The 23,679-nt window shown below is 43.5% G+C and overlaps 2 protein-coding genes across 4 annotated transcripts in view; both read left to right on the top strand.

Moving 5' to 3' along the window:
• Nucleotides 1–799: 799 nt before the first annotated feature.
• sf3b1 (splicing factor 3b, subunit 1) lies at nt 800–17,382 on the top strand. Of its 3 annotated transcripts, XM_026143984.1 has the most exons (24): nt 888–984; nt 2,334–2,506; nt 2,718–2,819; nt 2,946–3,060; nt 6,350–6,429; nt 7,762–7,947; nt 8,034–8,496; nt 8,580–8,692; nt 8,788–8,985; nt 9,077–9,178; nt 9,718–9,897; nt 9,997–10,083; nt 10,426–10,696; nt 10,967–11,112; nt 11,369–11,515; nt 11,752–11,877; nt 13,511–13,732; nt 13,820–14,002; nt 14,087–14,198; nt 14,783–14,903; nt 14,981–15,112; nt 15,232–15,504; nt 15,664–15,880; nt 16,749–17,382. In XM_026143984.1, exons 1-24 carry the CDS (start codon nt 957–959, stop codon nt 16,905–16,907), a joined length of 3,936 nt encoding a protein of 1,311 aa, XP_025999769.1. In that variant the 5' UTR covers nt 888–956; the 3' UTR covers nt 16,908–17,382. The 3 variants fall into 3 exon arrangements, with proteins under 3 accessions (XP_025999771.1, XP_025999769.1, XP_025999770.1); XM_026143985.1 differs by lacking the exons at nt 888–984; nt 2,334–2,506; nt 2,718–2,819; nt 2,946–3,060 and adding an exon at nt 4,188–6,004; XM_026143986.1 differs by lacking the exons at nt 7,762–7,947; nt 8,034–8,496; nt 8,580–8,692; ... (14 more) ...; nt 15,664–15,880; nt 16,749–17,382 and having other exon boundaries at nt 800–984; nt 5,299–6,416.
• Nucleotides 17,383–22,386: 5,004 nt separating this feature from the next.
• Nucleotides 22,387–23,679, top strand: part of ankrd44 (ankyrin repeat domain 44) — a 32,669-nt gene continuing 31,376 nt past the window's right edge. The window contains 1 exon segment of the mRNA XM_026144544.1: nt 22,387–22,977. Coding sequence (XP_026000329.1) covers nt 22,951–22,977 — 27 coding nt within the window. The 5' untranslated portion in view covers nt 22,387–22,950.

Below are 23,679 nucleotides of genomic sequence, written 5' to 3'. Positions count from 1 at the left end.
CAAGGATATTTCATGTAGCCAGGGATCTAGCCACCAGCCTTTGTGGATGACCTGCTATACCTTGTGAGCTACAGCCTCCCATGCAGTGTTTCAGATATAGGTCCTCTAGCCAATAGGGGCACAAGAAAATCTAAGAAATAACACCTGGGCATTTATGAGAAAAGGACATAAACTATAATCACAGGTGTTTTGTGCAGACATTTGGGGAAGAAACTTTACCAACCATACATCTCTTTCAAAGAAGCTAGTTTCACGTGAAATACTAGGTAAACACAGATGTTAGTAATGCGAGAGGTTAAATGCCTTAAGTTGAAGTTACAATTCTGAACCAGGTGTTAGAAAAGTCTTATGTTTACCTACTGCTGCATGCCAGAATAGCCCCTGTGAAAAACAAGTCTTCTAATCAACCAAACCTGTCTTATTATCCCTTTCACTTCTGTGGCATACACAGTGAAATTACAGGCTTTTTGGTATACGTTTTTACAAAGTAGACCAATTATTTAATGTAGGCTACTCCAGGAGACAAAGAAGGAGCTGTGCAAGGAGATATTACTCAGGTGATTTCTGTCAGCAGACATTCTCCATTTCAGTTGATAAACGTCTGTCCTTAAAGGATCAGAGTGCTGCTTCTAGCAGTCTTAAAAAACACCTGGGAAATCTGAATAAAATGAGGAAGGACAATTGGAGGGCTGCGTCAATTAAGACTTTTTAATGGGGTTTTAAAAAAAATTAGGCTAGTGGACATTACACATCAAACATGGACGGAAAGTTACATACTAATTGCTTCAATGTATCTACAACTTTTATAAGTATGTCAATATACTACGTCTAATACTTATGCTACTACTAGCAATATAACTACTGAGCGATTGGAAACTGGTCTGAGAACAGCTGGAAAGACACGGAACTCTGAATTAAGTCACATCCGCTTTCAGTCTCGAACAACCGCCACCAAAATGGCGAAGATCGCCAAAACGCACGAAGGTAAATTACTGCTAAAACCTCCATAAATATGTTCTGTTTTACCATGTATTTTACTTTATGGTGTCAGTAAATATTGCGGTGAATTTTCTGGTATTTCTGTTGACGGTAATGCTCCTGTTTATTTGCGAAAAAGGCGATAAGCACCAGGCCTTATACGACGCAACGCGGAGCTTTAGATAATGGCGCTGGTGGTTAGTGCTTAGCTTTCTTGTTAGCTGGAGTGGACTATTTTTCTCAGCTTATTGCACAGTTGCATGCAATAGTAGGCGCCATTTGGGCTTTTTGTCTTGGTCAGATACGCCTTTAAGCTAGTATTACTTGTTGTTGTTACTGTGTAATCCAAGGGATGGTAATTCTTTAACGTCTCAGTGATTCTCGTGGCTAACCGAGTTAGCATTAGCAACCTCTAACAAGCGTTTACCATGCCTACAGCAATTGGTGTTCGGCAGCAGACCCTGATATTAGCTTCAAAGTCGGTGTTCTGTAGCAAGTATTGGTAATAGTTAACCCTTTTCTGTAAAATATTCTAATGCACTTTTTGGACATGACTTGACTGAGAGTTACATGACCCAGTTTTTGTTTGTGAAAGCAGAAATTATGTCAGTAACGTTTATTTTTAAAGCGCTGTTCACAGGCGTGCATTCATAAAGCCCTGTACTGCAAAATAGAATAAAAATAAATGCATAAGATTAAAGCAACCTCACAGTAAAGTAAATAAACAGAGTGAGCCAAACTTAATTGTAGTGCGGGACTGTTCCAATGTCTTGGAACAGATCATGGTTACATCAAAAACTACAGTCATATACGGTGATATTAACAGGCAGAGTGTAAGGAAGTATTTGAGCTTGATTTAAGGTGTGAAAGTGCAAATAAAGGCCCGTTTGCTAGTCTTTGCCAATCAGTCCAATTCTCTGTGTGGGGTTAAAGCATTTTTTAACGACTAAATCTCTTTGAGAGCATCGTTTGCAAGTACAATACCCCATCTGTTTTTTCTCTTTGCTAAGAAACACTGGAGATCCTTCTAATTAAATGTACAAAAATTCCACGATGAAGAGCTAAAGGCTTTTTTTCTTTTTTCCTTTTATGAAGCATTCCTTTGTTTCCCTGTGCCAAGGGATGAACTAAATTTAAAAAAAAATATATGGGCATGTTATCAAATTTTACAGTACGCTCTATCACACTGGTTTTACATCCTTATCCAGCACAAACTGAAGTCATGCCTCAGATAAATTTCAGTAAATATAATATTTATAGATTCCATTCACCACTGCTGATATCGGGGTGTATGTCAGTCATCCATGCTTACCTATACAGGTAGTTTTTCACCATGTTTCCTTGTGCCCCTACAGATATCGAGGCCCAGATCCTGGAGATCCAGGGGATGAAGGCCTCCCTGCTGGAGGATGGAGAGCAGGGAGTGGGCCTGATCTCCACTGGCGTTTTTGACCCAGAGATCTATGAAGGCAGCGACAGTCGCTTTGCAGGATACGTTACTTCCATTGCTGCCAATGAGCAAGAGGAGGCAAGTATTTGGTTTTTTGTTTTTTTTTTTCCTTTTCCAAATCAAACAAAGTAGCTTCTTCCAAGAATGCTGTTTTGTGAGCCACAGGTTGTCCTTTGTCAGTTTTGTAAGGAGCTTGACTGCTCCCCTCTGCTTGCTTTGGGGATTTGAGGAGAACCTTGCCAGTTTGGCAAAATTTGAATAGACTCATTTATTCTCTTTCTTACCTCAGGACGATGAAGATGATACGTCAACAAGCTTGTTGGGACAAAAGAAGCCAGGGTACCACGCGCCAGTGGCAATACTTAATGCCATTCCACAGTCAGATGAACAGGTATGTTCATTCACTGTTTGGGCTAAATTCCAGTTAAAATGGGATCTAATTTTTTAAATGAAAAAACAGGCTTGTACAAAATCCTATTTTACTAATCATCGCATGTTTTGTGCTTAATCTTTGCAGTACGACCCATTTGCAGAGCATCGTCCACAGAAGATTGCAGAGCGGGAGGATGAATACAAGGCTCGGCGCAGACAGATGATCATCTCTCCTGAGCGTCTCGACCCCTTTGCAGATGGTAAATTTTGTTCTTTTGTGACCTTTTTACATCTTCCCAAGTTCCTTGCCTCCTCCCCCTTTTTTCTTTTTCTTTTTTTTCTGTTTTTTGCACCAATAGTTTTTACTGTTCAACCCTTCGACCACAATGCAATAGCTTGCCTCCCAGACTCAATGCCTTCCCTGTGGTCAATCCTTTCCTCATGTACATTTTGTGTCGCTGTTTTTCTCCCACTATAAATTTCCAACTGTTTCCAACAAATGTCAGTGTGGGCTCACAATTCATTTCCATAATTGCAGTTTGGGACAGTGTTGTTGGGATTTTAATTTGGTGCATGCATTAAAGGTATTATAGGGTTACCATGCTTTTCAGGGGGAGAGGTGGTTAGGTGTTTATTGCCTAACAAACATGGGTTGCAGATGGGTTGTGTGTGGGTCGAAGGGTTAACAACCCAATGTGATTTATGATGGGAAAGTGCAGTGTCCGCTTGTCACAGAAGTTGAGGATGAAGGTTAGCTCATTTAGCTGCCCACGTCCTGTGCTTTACCACACTGGGCACAGCTTTATAGGTGAATATAAAATATATAAGGGGAATATCATTAATATGCTCTGGTGGTAGTTGAACCAGAAGCATAATTTTATTTTCTTTAAGAGTTAACAGAGAAACTTGAGAGACTTGTCAAACTGCAAATTGTCTTGGGCCTCAGCGTAAAGCGCTGCCTAACAAGTAGGGCTGTCCCGAATATCATATTTTTGAGCTACAGCAATTCAGAGTTGATCAAACTTTGTGTTTTTCAGATTTTATGAGTGTTAAACATAATCGGTCAGAAATTTGAGTGAAGCGTAGTACAGCAAGAACGTTCATATTCATCCTCCTAAGACACAAACTCTTCCATGGCATGCATTTTTAATTTCTCTTTGCTGTTTGGGCTGATTGGGACCTGACGAATGTAAAAACAAACAATTACATGGATTTTTTATTTATTTATTTATTTATTTTTACCTGATTTTTGTTTCTGAAAAAAATTAGATCCATATATGAGCACATTGGCTTTAAATTTTGATAGAACAGTGGCAGTATAATGTCCTCGTAAGTGGATATCAGGCCCTTGTAGAGCAAAATTTAGTATTTTGGTCTAGACAACCCAAAATGTGATGTCCACATATGTGGACGCCAGGAGGCTAAAAATGTTAAATGGTATGAATTTGAAATGGTTAAGTAAGCTAAGCAAGATCATCACTGCTGTGAGTGAGAGGGATGTCGGGTAGATGAGCTGAGATGGTACAGTTCTCCCCACATAATAAACATCCAGTGATTGTCTTGAGGAAGGAAGCATGGAGAATCGGCTTATTGTACCCTTCTGCTGCAAAAGACTCATGGGGTATTGTTGTCACCCTACAGGGTGGGTGGGCGGGCAGCGTGGGAACCACGAAGTTTCTGATTGCAATAACCTGAGAATGCAAACATGGGATTTGTACATTTATACCAAAGGTGCATCTACTAGGTGGATGAGAGGTAGCACTGGAAGCTGCCAGTATTTTTATTACTGTGGCAAAGTCAGACAAAATCACCACACGCATGTAAGGATAATGGCTGTGCTGGGATTGTGGTAGTATGTAAAAGGGTCATTGTAATTAAGTCAGAAGTTTAGGCTCCGTGGGTGCAGCTACCACAGGACAGCAAGGTGCTTTGCCATAGAGCAGTACTGTCCATTGACTTTCTGCATGTTGTGGCAGTTGCTTATTTATAACAGTGAGGTGAGATGATCATTGTTGCAGTGTAGATTATTGTCACATTCGTATAAATCCATGTTGGTAAACTGAATACACACACAGTTCATACATTTCCAAATAGTGGAATATTCGGGTACAGCCCTAATGACAAGTTATTCTTTCCAATGTGGCCAGCTTTCCTTCACATTTTTCTCATCTTTTAGGCTGAGCCTGTGTAGCTTATCATGACGACTAGTGCTCGGACTGAAAACCAGAAACTGTAGCTGTGAGCCAGCTATCTTACCTCTTTCCATATTTATTGCATCTTCACTTCCCCTGACACTGTGAGCTTAAATGGCCTGAATGTCTCAGGTTTGGTCTAGGTATATTCAACCTGCATGTAGAGAGGGCTCTTTGTACAAAGTTGTTGTTTCAGTAGAGTTTTATTTTACAACTCTCTCTGTAAAATAGAAATATGTTATCAAGAAAATTGTGTACCAAAATACCACAGGCCCATACTAACTGTCCTTAATTTCTCTCCTACAGCAGTACTGCTTTGCCAGTCCTGTACTGCACTCTGTTAAGGGTGCAGCAACTCATCCTGTGTAGGTTATGGGGAACACTGAGAACGGTGCACTTGTCAGTTTGGTCAGGGTCCATTGGCTGCTTGTTTTGGTGGGAGGCTGTGAGGGGAATCAGATGCAACCCAGCTACAACAAACCTCAGCTCTCCCAGCAGCCTCTTTTGAATTTGGCTTATCGGATTCCAACAAGTTGACATAAAATATTCCCGTAATGGAAGCAGACTGCCCAAATATTTGATTACATAAATTTATCTCTGTCCCAAAAAGGAAGTCAAGATCTTGATGTATGATGTTTAAATAATGAGTCCATGTGACTCTGGTATTATCAATATTTTTTTTCTAGTTTTGAATGCAAACACTCACATTTGATTTTATTGTGCTAATGTCCTTCTTAGGCATAGCCTCAAAGTCTTGACTTCATATTTATCTGCTACTGTAAATACCTGGGAAACTGGACCAAAATATCATGGGATTTTTTTCTAGATTGTGCTAATACCCCAAGAAGATGCTTTATTTTTTTTTGCCTTAAATCAATGCATCACAATGGTATACTGTTGTGTGTGAGTTCAAACCCTTTTCCAAAGTGTTACTAATGGTAAAGAGAAATTTTCTAGGCTTCTTTTCTGCCGGTTGAAGTCTGACTGCAGATGGACCCTTGGCACTGAAAGTGTACGTATTCTGAAGAGCACAGCCCAGGACCCCTGCATCAGTGATGGCTATACTTCTTAATCCACTTAAAGAAAACACCACAACCTCAGCTCTTCTTTCTATGTATCTTCTTGTTTTTCATTAGAATGCTATGACTGTATGTAAGAAAGCCAAATGTACATTTGTATGTAATTTATTAGGACTGTCAGTCAGCTGTTTATCAGAGCAGGAACATAAGTTAAACTGTTGGTAACAAGAGTCAGGGCTAGCTGGCTGTGTTTGTGCTTGCTGTGTTTGGAATAACTCGGGGTTGTGGAGCGTACGCTGATGAGTATCCTATGTTCTTGTTCATGCTCTTTCGCGCAGGGGGCAAAACACCGGATCCCAAGCTGCAGGTTAGGTCGTATGTGGACGTCATGTTGGAGCAGAACCTGTCCAAAGAGGAGGTAAGATGCTGTTTATCTACACATTATTATCATCAGATATCAGAAACGGTCAGATGACAGTCCTTTAAGTCTAATTTAAACCTAAATGAGAAACCGCAAACCAAAACTGAACCTGGAAAAATAAACACTCCTTGTAAATCCTTCTTTCCTGCTTGATGTGTTTATATGGTTGGCAAACCAACACAGTGTCTGTAGAAATATCAGATCACTGCCACAAAGATGATCTGGTATAGTGAAGACTCATCTCCACTGTTGTAAACTGCACTTGCAGTGGTCCCCTTTCTTCTCTTGAAGCGCTTCTTCCATTAATACCTACTCTGATCTGATCGGCTCGACTTGTTTTTCAGTATAATCGAGTACCGCATAATGTGTGTGGGGTTGTTATAGCAACGTGGCTGTACGTCCCATGATGTTATTTGTATGCGAAATGAACACCACAACAAAAGTGAACGTCAAGACGACGGCATACCTGCTGCTCGGTCTGTGGCTTTCCATCAGACTCATCATCAGGGACCGCGGTGTTGTTTCTGTGCAGCCGATTCCCTCGTTCCTGGATTTCAAAAATGGCAGGAGACACTCATGACTCATCGAGTGATGCCACTGCAGTGTGACGGCGCCACATTTTAGTACCCGCTCCGATCACTTGGACACCCTGCCAAGCAGGTACTAAAAAATGGTACAGGCACTAAGGTTTAATTGAAAACTGTGGCAAACTGTGACGAGTCGATCCGAGTAGGAACTAATGGAAAAGGGGCTATAACTGCAACCTGCAACAGATGGAGGACTTCATTTACTGCTACCCTCAAACTCAGTACGGCTGCAGAACAAGGACTACTGTTACCAGCTGAAGTTCAGTGAATCCAAAGTTAATCCACAGAATGTGAGACTCCCTGTTGGAGAAGGTGCTTATGTCGCCAAGTTATTAGTCATAAAGTAATTGACAAAAAAATATTTTCAGCTGAGAAAAATTTAAATTAAATTATTTCATCATTAATTTTAACAAAGTGTGTGCCATTCATATCCACACACATGTGCACATGCAAACAACACCGCAGCACAAATCAAATTAAGCTTTTTGAGACTTGCTGTCATCTGTATGAAATGATCCATAGGTGTTCAGTAGAGTTGAGCTCTTGGGTGTGAGGCTGTAACAGGATTCATAGAAATTTCATCATTTTCAAATGAGTTCTTTAAGCCTTTATGCCCTTGGCTGAACTGTCGACCCGTCTCTGTTTAGATAAAATGAACAGACACAGTCACCAGATATCTTTATAGTCTTTCATATCCATGAACTCTGTATTTATCCTGACATTTGTGCATCTGTTCATGTAGAGAGAGATTCGTCAGCAGCTGGCAGAGAAGGCCAAATCAGGGGACCTGAAAGCTGTTAATGGGTCTGCTGCTGCCCAAGCTGTCCCTAAACGTAAGCGTCGCTGGGACCAGACAGCTGACCAAACCCCCTCCAATGCTACACCCAAAAAGATGTCCAGCTGGGACCAAGCTGATGCCAGTGCTGAAGTAAGCTTAAAGAATATCACCCAGTAATAAAACATAAATCTGTCTTGCATATCAGTTTTCTCACTGATGTTTCTGGTCCCTTGCAGACTCCTGGACATACCCCTGCACACACACCTTCAAACAGCCGATGGGATGAAACCCCCGGCCGCCCTAAAGGCAGTGAAACCCCAGGGGCCACTCCCAGTTCCCGAATGTGGGACCCGACTCCTAGCCACACGCCTGCCGGTGCTGCCACACCAGGGAGAGACACGCCTGGCCATGCCACACCTGGTCACGGGGGAGCCACAGGAAGCGTTCGCAAAAATCGCTGGGACGAGACTCCAAAGACTGAGAGGGAGACCCCAGGACATGGGAGCGGCTGGGCTGAGACCCCAAGAACAGATAGAGGAGAAGAGTCAGTGGGCGAAACTCCGACTCCAGGAGCCAGTAAGAGGAAGTCTCGGTGGGATGAAACCCCTGCCAGTCAGATGGGCTCCTCAACACCACTTTTTACCCCAGGAAAAACTCCCATAGGCACACCAGCTATGGAATTGCAAACCCCAACTACAGGTAAACAGCCTTACTCTTTGTTTTTATTATTATTAGTCTTTCTTCTACTTGATTATAAACAATTAATCTTCTGTTTTCTTCAGCACACATGACTCCAGAGCAGCTGCAGGCATGGAGGTGGGAGAGAGAAATTGATGAGAGGAACCGACCTCTAACAGACGAGGAGCTGGATGCCATGTTCCCAGAGGGCTACAAGGTCCACGTCTATTTGATGCATTTCATTTTCCAGCAACAAGCATTAGTGAAGGTCATTTATTAGACTGCAGTGCTGACAGGTGTTTTTCTTCACAGGTGTTGCCGCCTCCTGCAGGCTACGTGCCTATCCGTACCCCGGCCCGTAAGCTGGCAGCCACGCCCACACCTATTGGAGGCATGACGGGCTTCCATATGCAGGCAGAGGATCGCACCACAAAACAGATGAACGACCAGCCCTCAGGAAATCTCCCTTTCCTCAAACCTGATGACATCCAGTACTTTGACAAACTGCTGGTGAGCATCAGCAGGGATAAAATAATGGCACAGTCAGTGTGAGCCAGGTGTTTGTTGTGTCTGAGGTTCATGGTTTTTGTCTTGGTGCTAGGTGGAGGTGGATGAGTCCACTCTGAGCCCCGAGGAGCAGAAAGAAAGGAAGATTATGAAGCTGCTGCTGAAGATTAAAAATGGAACTCCTCCCATGAGAAAGGTTGGGTTTTAATACTTTGATTAATCATTCTTGCTTGTGGCCAAACTTGAGCTTTGGAACAGCATTAAAGTTTCCAGTTACAAGATCAACACCCAGCACCGAGGTTTTGTGGCTACAGGGTGAATATTTGCTCGCTACACAACGTTCTCTCTGAGGAGCTGCTGCTTACAGCAGAGGTCACAGTGTAGACCTTCATGCTCTGCTGTGAGCTGCACACAGAAACCACCCGGTCTCATCTTATCATGACAAGTACCAGGTTCCTCTAGAGTTTTAATCACTGTTCACAGCGGAATAAAACCCCAGCTTCAAATCTGACTTTTAAAAAGGTTTTGCTGATTTTGCCCCAAAATAAGATTTTAAAAAGCTTTTCCTGTCTGCAAGTTATAAGTCTGTCACCATCTTTGTAGAGTTCTCATACAGGTTTTGTTTCAGGTTTCTTTGAGTATGAAGTCTCTCCTGTGTTGTTTAGTAACAGATTTGCCAAATATACTTCAGAATTTGACCATTATCTGACTGGCTGACCTTCTCTTTCCTCTTAGGCTGCTCTGCGTCAGATCACAGATAAAGCTCGCGAATTCGGAGCAGGTCCCCTGTTCAACCAGATCCTGCCCCTGCTCATGTCCCCCACCCTGGAGGATCAGGAGCGCCATCTTTTGGTTAAAGTCATTGACCGCATTCTCTACAAACTGGATGACCTGGTCCGACCATATGTTCACAAGGTGGGCTCAATGTGAACGATCATCTGTGACAGCTCAGTTTAAATGTTCAGTGGTTTCTCAGTGTCTTTGACAATCTAAATGTCCTTTTTCTGCATGCAGATCCTGGTGGTTATTGAGCCGCTGCTCATCGATGAAGACTATTATGCCAGAGTGGAAGGCAGAGAGATCATCTCTAACTTGGCAAAGGTAACATGGAGCACCTTATTCTTTTTGTCTTTTTATCCCATAAACTATATGGACTGTGGTTTGTGCGAACCATTCTCGCCTGTTCAGCCAGTCCGTGGTCAGATCAGGGCTAGTCGTTCGCTAGATTAATACCAGCATGAGAGCTAGCAGACGGGACGTTTATGCCTCGTCTGTTCTCAACCTGCACCCGCTGGTTACAATCCGCCATCATTAGCTGTTTATGTTCTGTCACCATGTCTGCTCAGCATATCTCTGATCTGTAGCAGCATTTAAACTTGGCTCGAGACATGTTTGTGAGGTTAAATGATTGAAAGCTTGGTGTCTTTCCTCTGTGTGTCTCAGGCTGCTGGTTTAGCTACTATGATCTCCACGATGCGACCTGATATTGACAACATGGACGAGTATGTCAGAAACACCACCGCCCGAGCCTTTGCTGTTGTAGCCTCCGCCCTCGGGATCCCCTCTCTCCTCCCTTTCCTGAAAGCTGTGTGTAAAAGCAAGAAGTCCTGGCAAGCTCGGCACACAGGCATCAAGATTGTGCAGCAAATCGCCATCCTCATGGGCTGCGCCATTCTGCCTCACCTTCGCAGTTTGGTCGAGATTATTGAACATGGTAAGTGAACTTAAACTGTTCGTAGCGTTAAATAGTACAGAGTTCAAAGCACTGGCATCCACAGGCTTATTATGTGGATGAGTACGTTCTCAGTTTGTGAATTTGAGCAGAATGCAGGTGTACACCTTTAACTATTCTAACTAGTAAATGCGTAACTGCTAATTTGCCCAATTTTTCATTCACATGACGTGTTTTGTTTTGAGTATACGTGGTTTGCTGTTGTTGTTAAAATGCATTGGAGCTCTGACCATCGACTATTCGACTCTGCAGGGCTTGTGGATGAGCAGCAGAAGGTGAGGACCATCAGTGCCCTGGCTATAGCTGCCCTGGCTGAAGCTGCCACACCATACGGTATCGAGTCCTTTGACTCTGTGCTGAAGCCACTGTGGAAAGGCATCAGGCAACACAGAGGAAAGGTGAGCAGGAAATTTGGAAAAAGCATTCACAGCATTGAGCGCAAGATCAGCACCCAGCACTAAGCCTGCCTGTGGCTGCAGTGTGAATACTTGCTTGCTATAGAGTCTCCTCAAAGGAGCTGCTGCTGTCAGCAGAGGTCTAATGAGAGACCATTAATATGCTGCTGGAAGCGTCGGACATTACCAGTTATTGTAAAGGGAAAATATGTGAAACATGTCTGCGATTGTGTCTTATGTTATCCCCTTTGGTCACCAGGGTCTGGCTGCTTTCCTCAAAGCTATTGGTTACCTCATCCCACTGATGGATGCTGAGTATGCAAACTACTACACCAGAGAGGTGATGCTGATCCTCATCAGAGAGTTTCAGTCCCCTGACGAGGAGATGAAAAAGATTGTGCTCAAGGTAAGGAGACTGTCTGTGAGGAAGCACCTCCAAACTGTCAACTAACTTCCTGTAACTCGTTCTCACCTCTTCAGCCACATAGGTGATGAACATTGTTTGCTACATGAGCACCAGGATTGCCAGAGCAGCTGCTAGCATGTCCCCTCTGCTGTCTTTCTGCACCCATTGGTTACATTAAGGTATCTTTCTGGATGTCACAAGAAACTCATCAGTTTCCCTTCTGTCTTGCCTCATAGGTAGTGAAGCAGTGCTGTGGCACAGATGGTGTCGAGGCCAACTACATCAAGACTGAAATCCTGCCCCCCTTCTTCAAGCATTTCTGGCAGCACAGGATGGCTCTGGACAGACGCAACTACAGACAGGTTCGCGAAACATATTCTTTAGCTTAAAATATATTTGAAAATCTAATATTGTCAAAATAGCTTAGAAAAGGAAATGTGCGGTTGGCTCTTTTTCCTAAAACTGCTGATCTTAGCCCGTTTGTGGGTTTTTTGTGTTTTTGATGTATGAGATTAGGGCTGCCACAAACTATCATTTTGATAGTCGCCTAGTCACTGATTATTTTTGCGTTTAGTCGACTAATCAGATCATGTCCATTGGACGTAAAACGTACAGCTTATTGCACCAGCATGCATCTGCTCTTATATAACTATCATTAGCTTACAGCTTGAAGTGTTTAAGGTATGTGCTAACTAAAAATAAAGACAAGATGATAGTTTATTAAAATTTTAATGAAATTTGCAGATTGTTTCGGTGGAGTTTAATAAACTCAGCCGTCTGCTCCTTGCTATCTAAAATATAACAGGACCGGAGTATATTGAGCATCTCACACTTCTGATAATCAGTTGTCTGCTTGATGTTTATTCAGCTGTGTAAAAACTATAACTTTAATCTCAGCCAAACCGATTTACTCAGAAACAAATAAAATACTGAAAAAAGCCAAACAATAACATTTTTAAGTTATCTAAGTCAGCGGTCTCAGACCTTTTTTGCGCCACGGACCGGTTTGTGCCCGACAATATTTTCACGGACCGGCCTTTAAGGTGTCGCGGATAAATACAACAAAATAAAACTAGTACCGGTACCGAAAAAAAGATTTATTCATAACACACGTGAAAAGACCCAGGAAAACAGAGTTAACGGTACAAACGATAACAAAATAACTCTGAAAACCGATAAAAACCCTGAAAACCATACATTTCACACCTGAGCTTCAACTCTCGCGGCCTGGTACCAAACGACTCACGGATCTGTACCGGTTCGAGGCCCGGGGGTTGGGACCGCTGATCTAAGTGACTTATGTATCATGTTAACCTGAGTAGGGAAAGACGGCGTTGGGTTTGAAAACGATTTGCTGGGAGTCCGGTGTTCTCACAGGCTCTAGTGAGCCTTGCCCCCAGCTGGTGGGTAACAGATGTCTCCGAAAACGTCAGAGCACTTTTGAAAATATGCGGTGTCTTGATAAACCGAGCAGATATTTGAGGTTTACACAGCTACATTCTCGGCTGAAAATATGTTAAACGTTTATTTTGTGCCCAGAAAGAATAATAAGAGTTATATTAAAACTAACTAGCTGTCGCCATTGTTGGAAACTGAGCAGGTATACACCCGACCCGTCCTTCAAATCTGGGGAAATGAAGGGCGCATTTGTCGGAGTCTTCGAATTTGGGCGGTCTTCGTCGTGTCGCTGTAACGTAATCGGCCTACAAATGCGGGTACTGGAGGATGCGGTTCCTGAATTTGGACACAGCTACGATACCGGGCACAGCTTCTTCTTCGGGGTTTCCTGTATTTGCTTCAATCGACTCTGTCGTCTGCCTGTCATGTGACTCTACTAGTGGAAAATAATGGTGTGCACAAAATAGACCAACAGATCTGATCACACAACTCAAATAGACATTTAGATTATAATCTAGTCGGCAGTTAAACACACCGTGTCCTTAGAGTTGTCTGAAGCTTTGCACACTCGTCTCAAGTTATTATCTCTTTGTCCAGCTGGTGGACACCACAGTGGAGTTGGCTAACAAAGTGGGAGCAGCAGAGATCATCTCACGTATCGTTGATGACCTGAAAGACGAGGCAGAACAGTACAGGAAGATGGTGATGGAGACCATTGAAAAAATCATGGGCAACTTGGGCGCAGCTGACATCGACCACAAGCTGGAGGAGCAGCTGATCGACGGTATTCTGTATGCCTTTCAGGAGCAGACGACAGAGGTGAGAGGGAGTTATAGAGAAGTGGGGGTTTTTTCACAATATTTTGTTTCTTGTTTTGTTTCATACTCCATGCTCTTTGGTCTGCAGGATTCTGTCATGCTGAATGGTTTCGGTACAGTGGTGAATGCTCTTGGGAAGCGCGTGAAACCCTACCTGCCACAGATCTGTGGTACGGTACTGTGGCGTCTCAACAACAAGTCGGCCAAGGTCCGTCAGCAAGCTGCTGACCTGATCTCCCGCACGGCCGTGGTCATGAAGACGTGCCAGGAGGTACATTCAGCCTATACAGCATCCGAGACAAATATGTAACAGAGTCCACACACTGACCTCTTCTGCTTGTCCCTGTCCCTGCAGGAGAAGCTGATGGGTCATTTGGGAGTCGTGCTGTACGAGTATCTGGGAGAGGAGTACCCTGAGGTGCTGGGCAGCATCCTTGGAGCGCTGAAGGCCATTGTGAACGTCATTGGTATGTAACCTTCACCGATCACAGGTGTATTTTATTGATAGGATGTAAATAAACGTCTTCACATTTGGTTTCATCTTGGTTCCTGAACTTCGCAGTTGTTAGTTTTGACTGCTTCCGTCTTCCTTTTGGAGCCAAAAGTGATCATGGTTACACAAGAGGGTGGAGTGCTAAGCTATCAGCTAACACTAGCAAGCAGCATTCATAAAGTGGACAGCTGTCTCACACAGATGCACATACCTGCTAATTTGTATTAGAACACTCACCACAACTGAAACAGAGCTGAAGGCCTAGCAAGCAGTTACAGCCGCGACCCTCCTAATTCTTGTATCTCGGTGGATGAGTTATAAAAAAATAATTTGTAGAGCCCCTAGGCTCTGTACTAGGCTTTGGTACAGAGTTTGACTGTCATTGAAGCTCGATAGCAATCAGTGCACCTTTGAGAGTTTGATAATAAAAATGTAGCAACAGCTACAGTAACATCTTCCCACCTCTTGTTCTGTTCTAAGTAACAAAGTTTACCTGCACCTCAGTCCCATCTCAGGGTGTGGAAAAGGACCCGTGCTGATATCTGACCTCATTTTTAGGCATGCACAAGATGACCCCACCAATCAAAGACCTGCTTCCTCGTTTGACTCCCATCCTGAAGAACAGACATGAGAAAGTCCAGGAGAACTGCATCGACCTGGTGGGCAGGATCGCTGACAGGTCAGTGGTGACAAGCCTCAACCTCAAGGTTTGTGGATATGATTGTGTCCTTTTCTAACTTTTATGTGTATTTTTAGGGGTGCTGAGTACGTGTCTGCCAGGGAGTGGATGAGGATCTGTTTCGAGTTGCTAGAGTTGCTCAAGGCACACAAAAAGGCAATCCGCAGAGCCACCGTCAACACGTTTGGTTATATCGCCAAAGCCATCGGGTGAGTACCTTCTGTCACGTACACACTTTTTACATGTAAGGTTTCATCTTCGTTTTGTCTCGGCTGTACGCATTAAAGTGGATCTAAAATGTTTTTCTCTCTGACCTTCCTCCCTGCAGTCCTCACGATGTCTTGGCCACTCTGCTCAATAACCTTAAAGTCCAGGAGCGACAGAACAGGGTCTGCACGACCGTAGCCATCGCCATCGTTGCTGAGACCTGTTCACCCTTCACGGTGCTGCCAGCCCTAATGAACGAATACCGCGTGCCTGAGCTCAACGTGCAAAACGGTGTACTGAAGTCCCTCTCCTTCCTGTTCGAGTACATTGGAGAGATGGGCAAAGACTACATCTATGCCGTCACGCCGCTGCTGGAGGATGCTCTCATGGACAGGTATCAGCATGGTTTAATTTGACTGATTAGTTTTGATAAAAACTGTGGCAGGGGAAGTATTCATATCTTTTCAAACTCTTTACCCACACGTGAGGGTTAAAGACATCAGTGAATCCTGCACCTTATGTGTTTCTGTGTTCTGCCCCCCCCCCCCTGCAGAGACCTGGTCCATAGACAGACAGCCAGCGCTGTGGTTCAGCACATGTCCCTCGGTGTCTACGGTTTTGGCTGCGAGGACTCCCTCAACCACTTGTTGAACTACGTGTGGCCCAACGTATTTGAGACGTCACCTCACGTCATCCAGGCTGTGATGGGCGCTTTGGAGGGGCTGAGGGTCGCTCTCGGGCCCTGCCGCATGCTGCAGTACTGCTTACAGGTCAGGACCAGAAATTGGAATTATGAAAAAAAAAAAGATGTGTGTCAGGATTTTTGTCTGCACACTAGTGCTGTCAGCTAAAAGATTATTCATACAGAAAAGTCACACAGATTCAAACATGCACATGCTACAACCACAAGAGAGCAGACCGGGACAAGAAATGGAGTTACTCGTACAGCTGCATTTTAATATAAACACGTCTCTTAAGAGCTACACAGTAAAGTTATAGAGGGAGGATATTTGATAGAGCTCTGCTGTGGAAACATGGAGAAGTGTTCTTCTTTTACTCAGCACTATCAGGAGTCAAACATCACAAAGCTTAGCTCCATAAAGACCTTTTCATGAACCTATTCAGCTTTCATACAGCAGTAACACTTCCACATATTTCTACAAACTAACAAAATGCAAGTATTTTCCAATGTTGACAGAAGGTTCGAACCTTCTGTCAACATTGTAGATGCTGTTTACCTCGACCTCTTAATCTGAATTCACACTTTGTGTGTTACTACATGTGGCTAAATCATTTACTGGTTATACTCTACTCATCACCTGCAGTATAGAGTGTGTGAAGTGTAAAGCAATGAGAGCTGCATCTTGTATGCATGACAGAAGATTAGAGCTTCTTTAAGCCCTCAGCAGTGCTGGGATTTACAGCTGTTCCAGTGGAAATCCAGCTTTGCTCTCTGTGCTGCTTTTCACGAGTGAATATTTAATTCTTTCTTTAGAGAGAGATAAACAGAGACAAAGAGTCAGAAGCAGTTTTGACTAAGTTCTGGTCACCTGGGGGTTAAAATGGGCCTAACTTTAAAAGTTTGAATCATTGTGTTTGTATAAAGCGTAAACTCAAAAACTGTCTGGCGTTCTGCAGGGTCTGTTCCATCCAGCCAGGAAAGTGAGGGACGTCTACTGGAAGATCTACAACTCCATCTACATCGGCTCTCAGGACGCCCTGATTGCTCACTACCCACAGGTCTACAACGATGACAAAAATGTCTACGTCCGCTACGAGCTCGAATACACCTTGTAAATAAAAATTTAAAAAAATTCTCCCCCCCCCCCCCAAAAAAAAGAATACAAAAAAAAAAAATCACACACTCATACACATACATACTTTTCTCCATCATTTATTTAGCAGCTGTGTTTGTCACATTCAGCTTCTCCTGTTCACTCTGAACTGGACATGAAAAGTAATCTTGTAGAGTCTGTATGTGTGGGGTTTTTGTTGTTGTGTCCCCCCCCCCCCCCCCCCCCTTTCGTTTCTTTCTTCTTTTTTTTAGTGTGCTGTAAGAAACAGCTGAAGTCAGACAAGCTATGTTTTTTTTTTTTTTTTTTAAATGCAGAGCAGTCTTTACAATGTTTTAAATCTGGGTTTGTTTCTCTTTGTGTCTTGATAATTGATAGGACTCAGTACCAGCCACACTTTTTCCATGTTTCACACCACCTCTGTTCTTATTAGATCCATGCTTTATTTAACTGAATAAAATGTTTGTGTATAAAAATCAGTTTCTGCCTTTCAGTGAGATTTTTTCATTTATATAATTTAAATGCAGAATATGGAGATTAATACAGACATGGTCAGCGATAAGCAGCGGTGGTAGTCTGACCATGTTTGACAGCATAACTGAGGTTTCCGGGTCCTGACCTGTAAGCAGTACTGCAGCATGAGTCTCCAGCTCATCGGCTCTCCATATCAATTAGAAGTCTCCCAGCACCTGACGACCTGTCCCATCTTCCTTGCCTCTCTATTATATATCATTAATAAAATCCATTAAAAATAAAAGAGTTGAAAACGTAACCTCCCTGCACACATGCATGAACACTCAGCCTCTCAATTTAAAACACCTCCCCCTCCTTGTAGGTACTCTATTCACTCACTGCTGCTACTCATCCAGACTGTTTGACCCAGATTCCTCCACAAAGAGTGAAGCTCTGCTGAGCTGAGGAGGATGTACTGAGTTCTTATCTGTTCACTGGAATTCATCTATTCTGCTTTAGTTTGAATTTTATAATGTATCAAAAGCAAAACATATTTTTTATAAGCAGCATCGTATAAGACATCTGCTCCCGTATCATAAATGTGGTGCTTTAAAAGTCGAGTACTTGAGGAAATGTACTGGTATGTATGTGTGTGTGTGTGTGTATATATATATATATATATATATATATATATATATATATATATAAAACAAATGCAATGCTCACATTAAAGGTGTTTGAAATAATGAGGCCAGTGTAAATACAAGTAATCCTTGTGAGACAAATTAAAGGCTTCAGACTGCTTTAAACACTGTTTCAGCCAGTGGTTTTCTGCTCTTGCCTCTAGATCAGGGGTAGGTAACTCCAGGCCTCGATTGCTGGTGTCCTGCAGGTTTTAGATGTGTCCTTGATCCAACACAGCCGATTCAAATGGCTAAATTACCTCCTCAACATGTCTTGAAGTTCTCCAGAGGTCTGGGAATGAACTAATGATTTGATTCAGATGTGTTGACACAGGGTGATATCTAAAACCTGCAGGACACCGGCCCTCGAGGCCTGGAGTTCCCTAACCCTGCTCTAGATGATGCCACTAAGTGTGGATGTCCCTCTTGTGGTAAATAGCCACACACCATCCCACATGTCATCAAAACCAGGGGCTACAGCACCCAATCGGAACAGCTGTGTCAAGACCCAGGGTAAGATAAAAATGATTTTTATCTGTGGATGAAAAGCAACGCTACTGCAGAGCAGAGTAAATCAAGCAAAACTTCTGTTTGTTTTTAAGGAAAACATTGACGAGGTATAGTAAGTGCCAACATGCTGGTAGCATTGCTTGAGTGAAAAGGAGCATCTTAGAGAGGCATCGTTTCTCAGAAGTAACAGTGGACAGATCTTCCCCAATCTGCAAAACACTGCCTATTAATTATGGAACAGTTTCACAGTGATGCTCCTCCTCCTCATGTACAGTACAAAAGAGTCAGAGAATCTGGAGAAATCTCACAACGGTCAAGCCATAAAATCAATATTGGATGCCCATGACCTCCAAGCACTCAGACGGCATGATTATGTTAAGGTAATCACTGCATGGACTCAGGAATCAGGAATCCCGAAACACCTGGGTGAAAGCTTATTGAAAATCCACTAAGGTAAAGCGGAACACTCTTCTGTGTTCAGATAAATGGTAAAAAATGGTAAATGGCCTGTATTTGTATAGCACTTTACTTAGTCCCTAAGGACCCCAAAGCACTTTACACTACATTCAGTCATCCACCCATTCACACACAGGTCATGGCAAGCTACATTGTAGCCACAGCCACCCTGGGGCGCACTGACAGAGGCGAGGCTGCCGGACACTGGCGCCACCGGGCCCTCTGACCACCATCAGTAGGCAACAGGTGAAGTGTCTTGCCCAAGGACACAACGACCGAGACTGTCGGAGCCGGGGCTCGAACCGGCAACTTTACAATTACAAGACGAACTGCCAACTCGAGCCACGATCGCCCCACGATAAACTGAACTTTGAAATTCGTTTCTGGAAATCATGAACCGGGCATCCTCCAGACTAAAGAATAGACTGACCACCTGGCTTGTTATCATTGCTCAGTTCCATCTGGAAACTTAGGGGATGTCTGTAATGCTAAAAGGTATATACTGGTTTTAGAGAAAGATATAATCCCATCCATATCACATACTTTTCATTGAAGGCCTCACATATTTCAGAAAGACAATGCTAAACTGCATACTTCAGCTTTTCCAATGACTTTATAGCAGAAGAGTCAGGACTGTTGAGCAGCCACAATCTAATATGAGACAAGAATCGGACTGCTGTTAAACAAAGAGGGGTTGCTACACAGTGATCCCCCCCCGCCCCCCCTCCAATTAAACATCCAACATATCTTCTCTGTTCTTTTGTGAAAAAATATGGTTTTATGAGATTTGCAAATCATTGCTGCATGTATGTAAACTTACATGTTATATTCTACCTAAAAAAATATTACATTTGGCTAAAATTAGAATAATATAGGCTTGATTTTTGTGTTGTCTCATGCAACAGTTATGGAAGTGACTGGTATGATCACATATTTTGCTGTATCAGCTTCTGAATGTCAGGATTTGCTAACACATTTGTTCATAAATTAAAGGTCTCAGTTTGGCTAAATTTTTCATTGGACTACAAAAAGACTTGTGTCGTTATTATTTACCCTACGAGAACCATCCAGAGTCTATTGAGACATTTCTCTGTGAGTAAAAGTTCAAGAGACAGCACAGCACCGTACTTCCTTCAGTTTCCTTCCGTTATAACCTTTAGAACGCACAACTAACAGAAATGCATGAAAACCACACAGACTGTGTACTTGTACTGTGGCTTCTTAACTTCCTTACTGGGACAAAAAAGTCAGTCCCCAAAAGGTAGATGGTTATATTTTAGGGGGAATATTTACCTTAAGTTTAGGTTTGGAAATATTCAGGATAACAATGTAAGTCATAAGTTAAGTATTGCCCTCTAAAACTTCCTTGTAGGGACAAAAAAAAGTCTACATGAGTTAAATCACAATGTTTTAGGGTAAAGATGTGGTTTAAAGTTTAGTCTAACCCAGCCATGGCTGGGCCACAAGCCAGTGTACTCACTGTTCATAAACTATGTTTGTTGCAGACAATGGAAGAAGAAGAAAGGGGAAAGGCATCTTCAGAGACGAGAGAGAAGGAAAGGCAGGAGTTTGGGGTTGAGAGTTGGGTCTTTAAATGTAGGGACTGTGATCGGCAAAGGAAGAGAGCTGGATAACACGATGGAAAGAAGGAAAGATAGATATATGACTTGCACAGACCAGGTGTAAGAGAAGCAAAGCCAGGAGCAGTGGGGGTCAGTGCACTAAAGGTTGGGTTTCAGGTAGAAAAGAAAGGAAATCTGGAGTAAGTTGGATGATCTATAAGAAAGTAGGAAGGTGCACACAGGTGGAGTACTTCTACTACAGAAAGTGCAATCCGAAAAACATATGAGACTGCAAGGTGGTGTCGGGGGAGAATGTAGGCAGGAAGTGAGATGAGTTAGTTACTTAGGGATGCAGACTTGAGACTGGAGCAGCCAGGATCGGACCACCAAGGTCCCTGTACACCAGGAGTGTGTAAAATGTTCACCACAACTGTAGAGCAGAAGAGAGGTGATGAACAGTGAGCAGCAGAATGGCTTTGTGCTAAGAAAGTGCACTACAGATGTGATGTTTGCTTTGAGGGTGTTAATAGAGAAGTGTAGAGGTCGGGAGTTGCACTGTGACTGTCAATTCTTTGTGGATCTTGAGAAAGAGGAACTGTAGAAATGCACGAGGAAGTCAGGACAGCAAGACAGTGGTGAGATGTCTGGAAGGAGTGCCGGAGGTGTTCAAAGTGGGGGTGGGATTACATCAGGGATTGGCTCTGAGCCCCTTCTTGTTCACAGCGGCAATGGACAGGTTGATGATGATGGCAGCCAGGATGTTTGCAGAGTAGGAAGCAGGTGGAGGAGAGTATGGAGAGGTGGAGGTATGCACTGGAGAGAAAAGGAATGAAAGTTAGTAAAAGCAAGACAGAACACATATGTGTGAATGAGAGATAGACCAGTGAAAAGATGAACATGCAAGGACTACAGAGAGTGAAGGTAAATGAGTTTAAATACCCGGTTTCAACCATCAGAAGCACAAAGCACAAAGATCTGGGTCAGGGCAGATAGCTGCCGCTCCCTGTGCCTGGTTCTGCCGGAGCTTTCTTCCTGTTAAAAACTTTTCCTTCCCACTGTCGCCAAGTGCTTCTCAAAGGAGGAATTTGATTGCTGGGGTTTTCTCAGTATTATTGTAGGGTCTTTGCCTTAAAGACCACAGCTTTTTGAGGTGGCTTCTGTTGCGATTTTGGTGCTCTACAAATAAAAGTGAAATGAAGTGTATAGAAGAGAGTGCAAACAAAGTGGAGTGGGTGAAGATGAATGTGAAAGGGAAGGTTTACAAGATGGTAGTGAGACCTGCTGCCATGTAGTGTGTTTTGGAGACTGTAGCACTAACAAAAAGATGGGAAGTCAAGCTGGACGTGGCAGAGCTGAAGACGTTAAAGTTTTCATCTCAGTATGACCAGGATTAGAAATTAGTACATCGGAGGGACAGTTTAGATTGAGCATTTTGGAGACAGCGTTAGAGGCAAGCCTGAGATGGTATGAACATGTGCAGAGGATGGATAGCAGATGTGGAATATGGAGCTCCCAGGCAGGATGGATGGATTAAACTGGTTTTAGTCCACAAAGAACAATCTGCTCTGTCTACATGGTGCTTGATGTCTGCCCATCTTATCAGAAATTACATTTGTCACTTGAAGTGGGACTAATTCATGAACAAATATCTGGAATGAAAATTACACTACGTCTTTATATAACCTACATCACTGCAGTCATCACAGCCATCTCTCTTTACACGCATTCATTTTTCATGCTTTGTGTTACTTATTTTTGGATCGTGTAACTGCGTTTCGGCCTCTCTCTGTATCCAGTGGATGGCAGCAGCGAGGGGTATTCTGCTTGTTGTTGATGCTGAGGAAGCTTCTCCTCCACTTCTGCATCTAAAGAGACAAGCACGAACTTCCTGTGTGATCTCCGTTCAGCTGACTTCACCCTGGCTGCCTCTCTGGGAGGCTTACAGGCTGTGCAGTCTGGGGGATAGAGAGCCTTCTGTGGGCGGTGTACAGCTCGCAGAGACGCTTGGAATATTCTTGCAGAAGCATCAACAGAAGATCAGCAGCAGCAGCCATAAATGTGGATTGTTTACACCGGTCGGTCGAGCCGTTCCTGCTTCCCCGCCTCCCAGCGACTCCGAGCGGCCGACTGTGCTCAGCAGCGTAGCCGCAGATAGCGTCAGTGGAACGGGGCTGATGGCCCTGGTGCTCGGCCCGGCCTCCATCACCCTCAGCGTCTGCCCGTGAGACTCCTAGAGAGCTACAAAGCCACACCGCTACACCTAGTCGCCTCAAGTCCCGTGGGAAGAGCGGAGAAAGGAGAGGCGGAGCGGGGCTCAGCATCGCACCGTGCATGGTGCTGCGGTGTCGGAGGGAGTGGATGTGCAGCCAGAGCTGACCCAGAGATGGCTGTTCTCAAACTGGCCGACCAGGTAGGACCAGCTAGCCAGTTAGCTTAGCTTCCAGACCTGCAGAAGCACAGTATTTCTCCTCCTGTGTGGTAGGAAAGTGTTTCAGTAGCACATGTTGTGCTATTTAGTTTTATACAGCCTAGAAAATAATAAAATAGATTCCTTCCCTACAGATTGGGCACAGGACTCTATCAATAAATTAGCATAACACTAAAAAAAGAAAATGGCCTTATTATTTGTTGTAAATGTCGTTAAAATGGTGACAGCTCATCTGTCTCACATTTCCTGTTCTGTTTCCTCCTGTAAGCTGTTAATGTCTTCAGTAACTACTGTGTTGAAGTCAAAGTACCCGAGTATGTCTCAGGGAAGGCCCCTAAGTTTGAAAACAATACTTTCAAGCTTTGTATTCTTGGACTTTGCTAAAATAGACTCGCACAGTTCACAGTTGTAAGTATGGATCACTGACTCTTTATGCATCCTCTCAGTGCAACCTGTCTGAATCAGGCTGCTTCCTCTTTAAGGTCCCCTCCCTAAAAGTCCGCCTTCAAACCCATTGGCCAGTTTCTGAAAGCCTGCAGAGTAGTAACACTCAGCCCATGTAAATTGTATTGCTTCTACTTCTGGGCCATCTTTTGCCCATGAGATGATTTATCATCATTTCATTTAAAATCTTTTAAAAACACTCATATAAAATGTGCATTTTGGTGCACACAGTATAGTGTA

The sequence above is a fragment of the Astatotilapia calliptera genome, chromosome 16, assembly GCF_900246225.1.
Source record: "Astatotilapia calliptera chromosome 16, fAstCal1.2, whole genome shotgun sequence".
NCBI classification, from domain to species: Eukaryota; Metazoa; Chordata; class Actinopteri; order Cichliformes; family Cichlidae; genus Astatotilapia; species Astatotilapia calliptera.
This window is presented reverse-complemented; position numbering and strand designations above follow the sequence as displayed.

What these genes read in the sequence shown, in the direction of transcription:
- sf3b1 (XM_026143984.1), top strand. Translation starts at nt 957, where the DNA reads ATGGCGAAGATCGCCAAAACGCACGAAG. An exon ending in TCTCGACCCCTTTGCAGATG is followed by an intron (nt 3,061 to 6,349) that starts GTAAATTTTGTT and finishes TCTTTCGCGCAG; the next exon opens with GGGGCAAAACACCGGATCCC. An exon ending in TTCAGGAGCAGACGACAGAG is followed by an intron (nt 13,733 to 13,819) that starts GTGAGAGGGAGT and finishes TTTGGTCTGCAG; the next exon opens with GATTCTGTCATGCTGAATGG.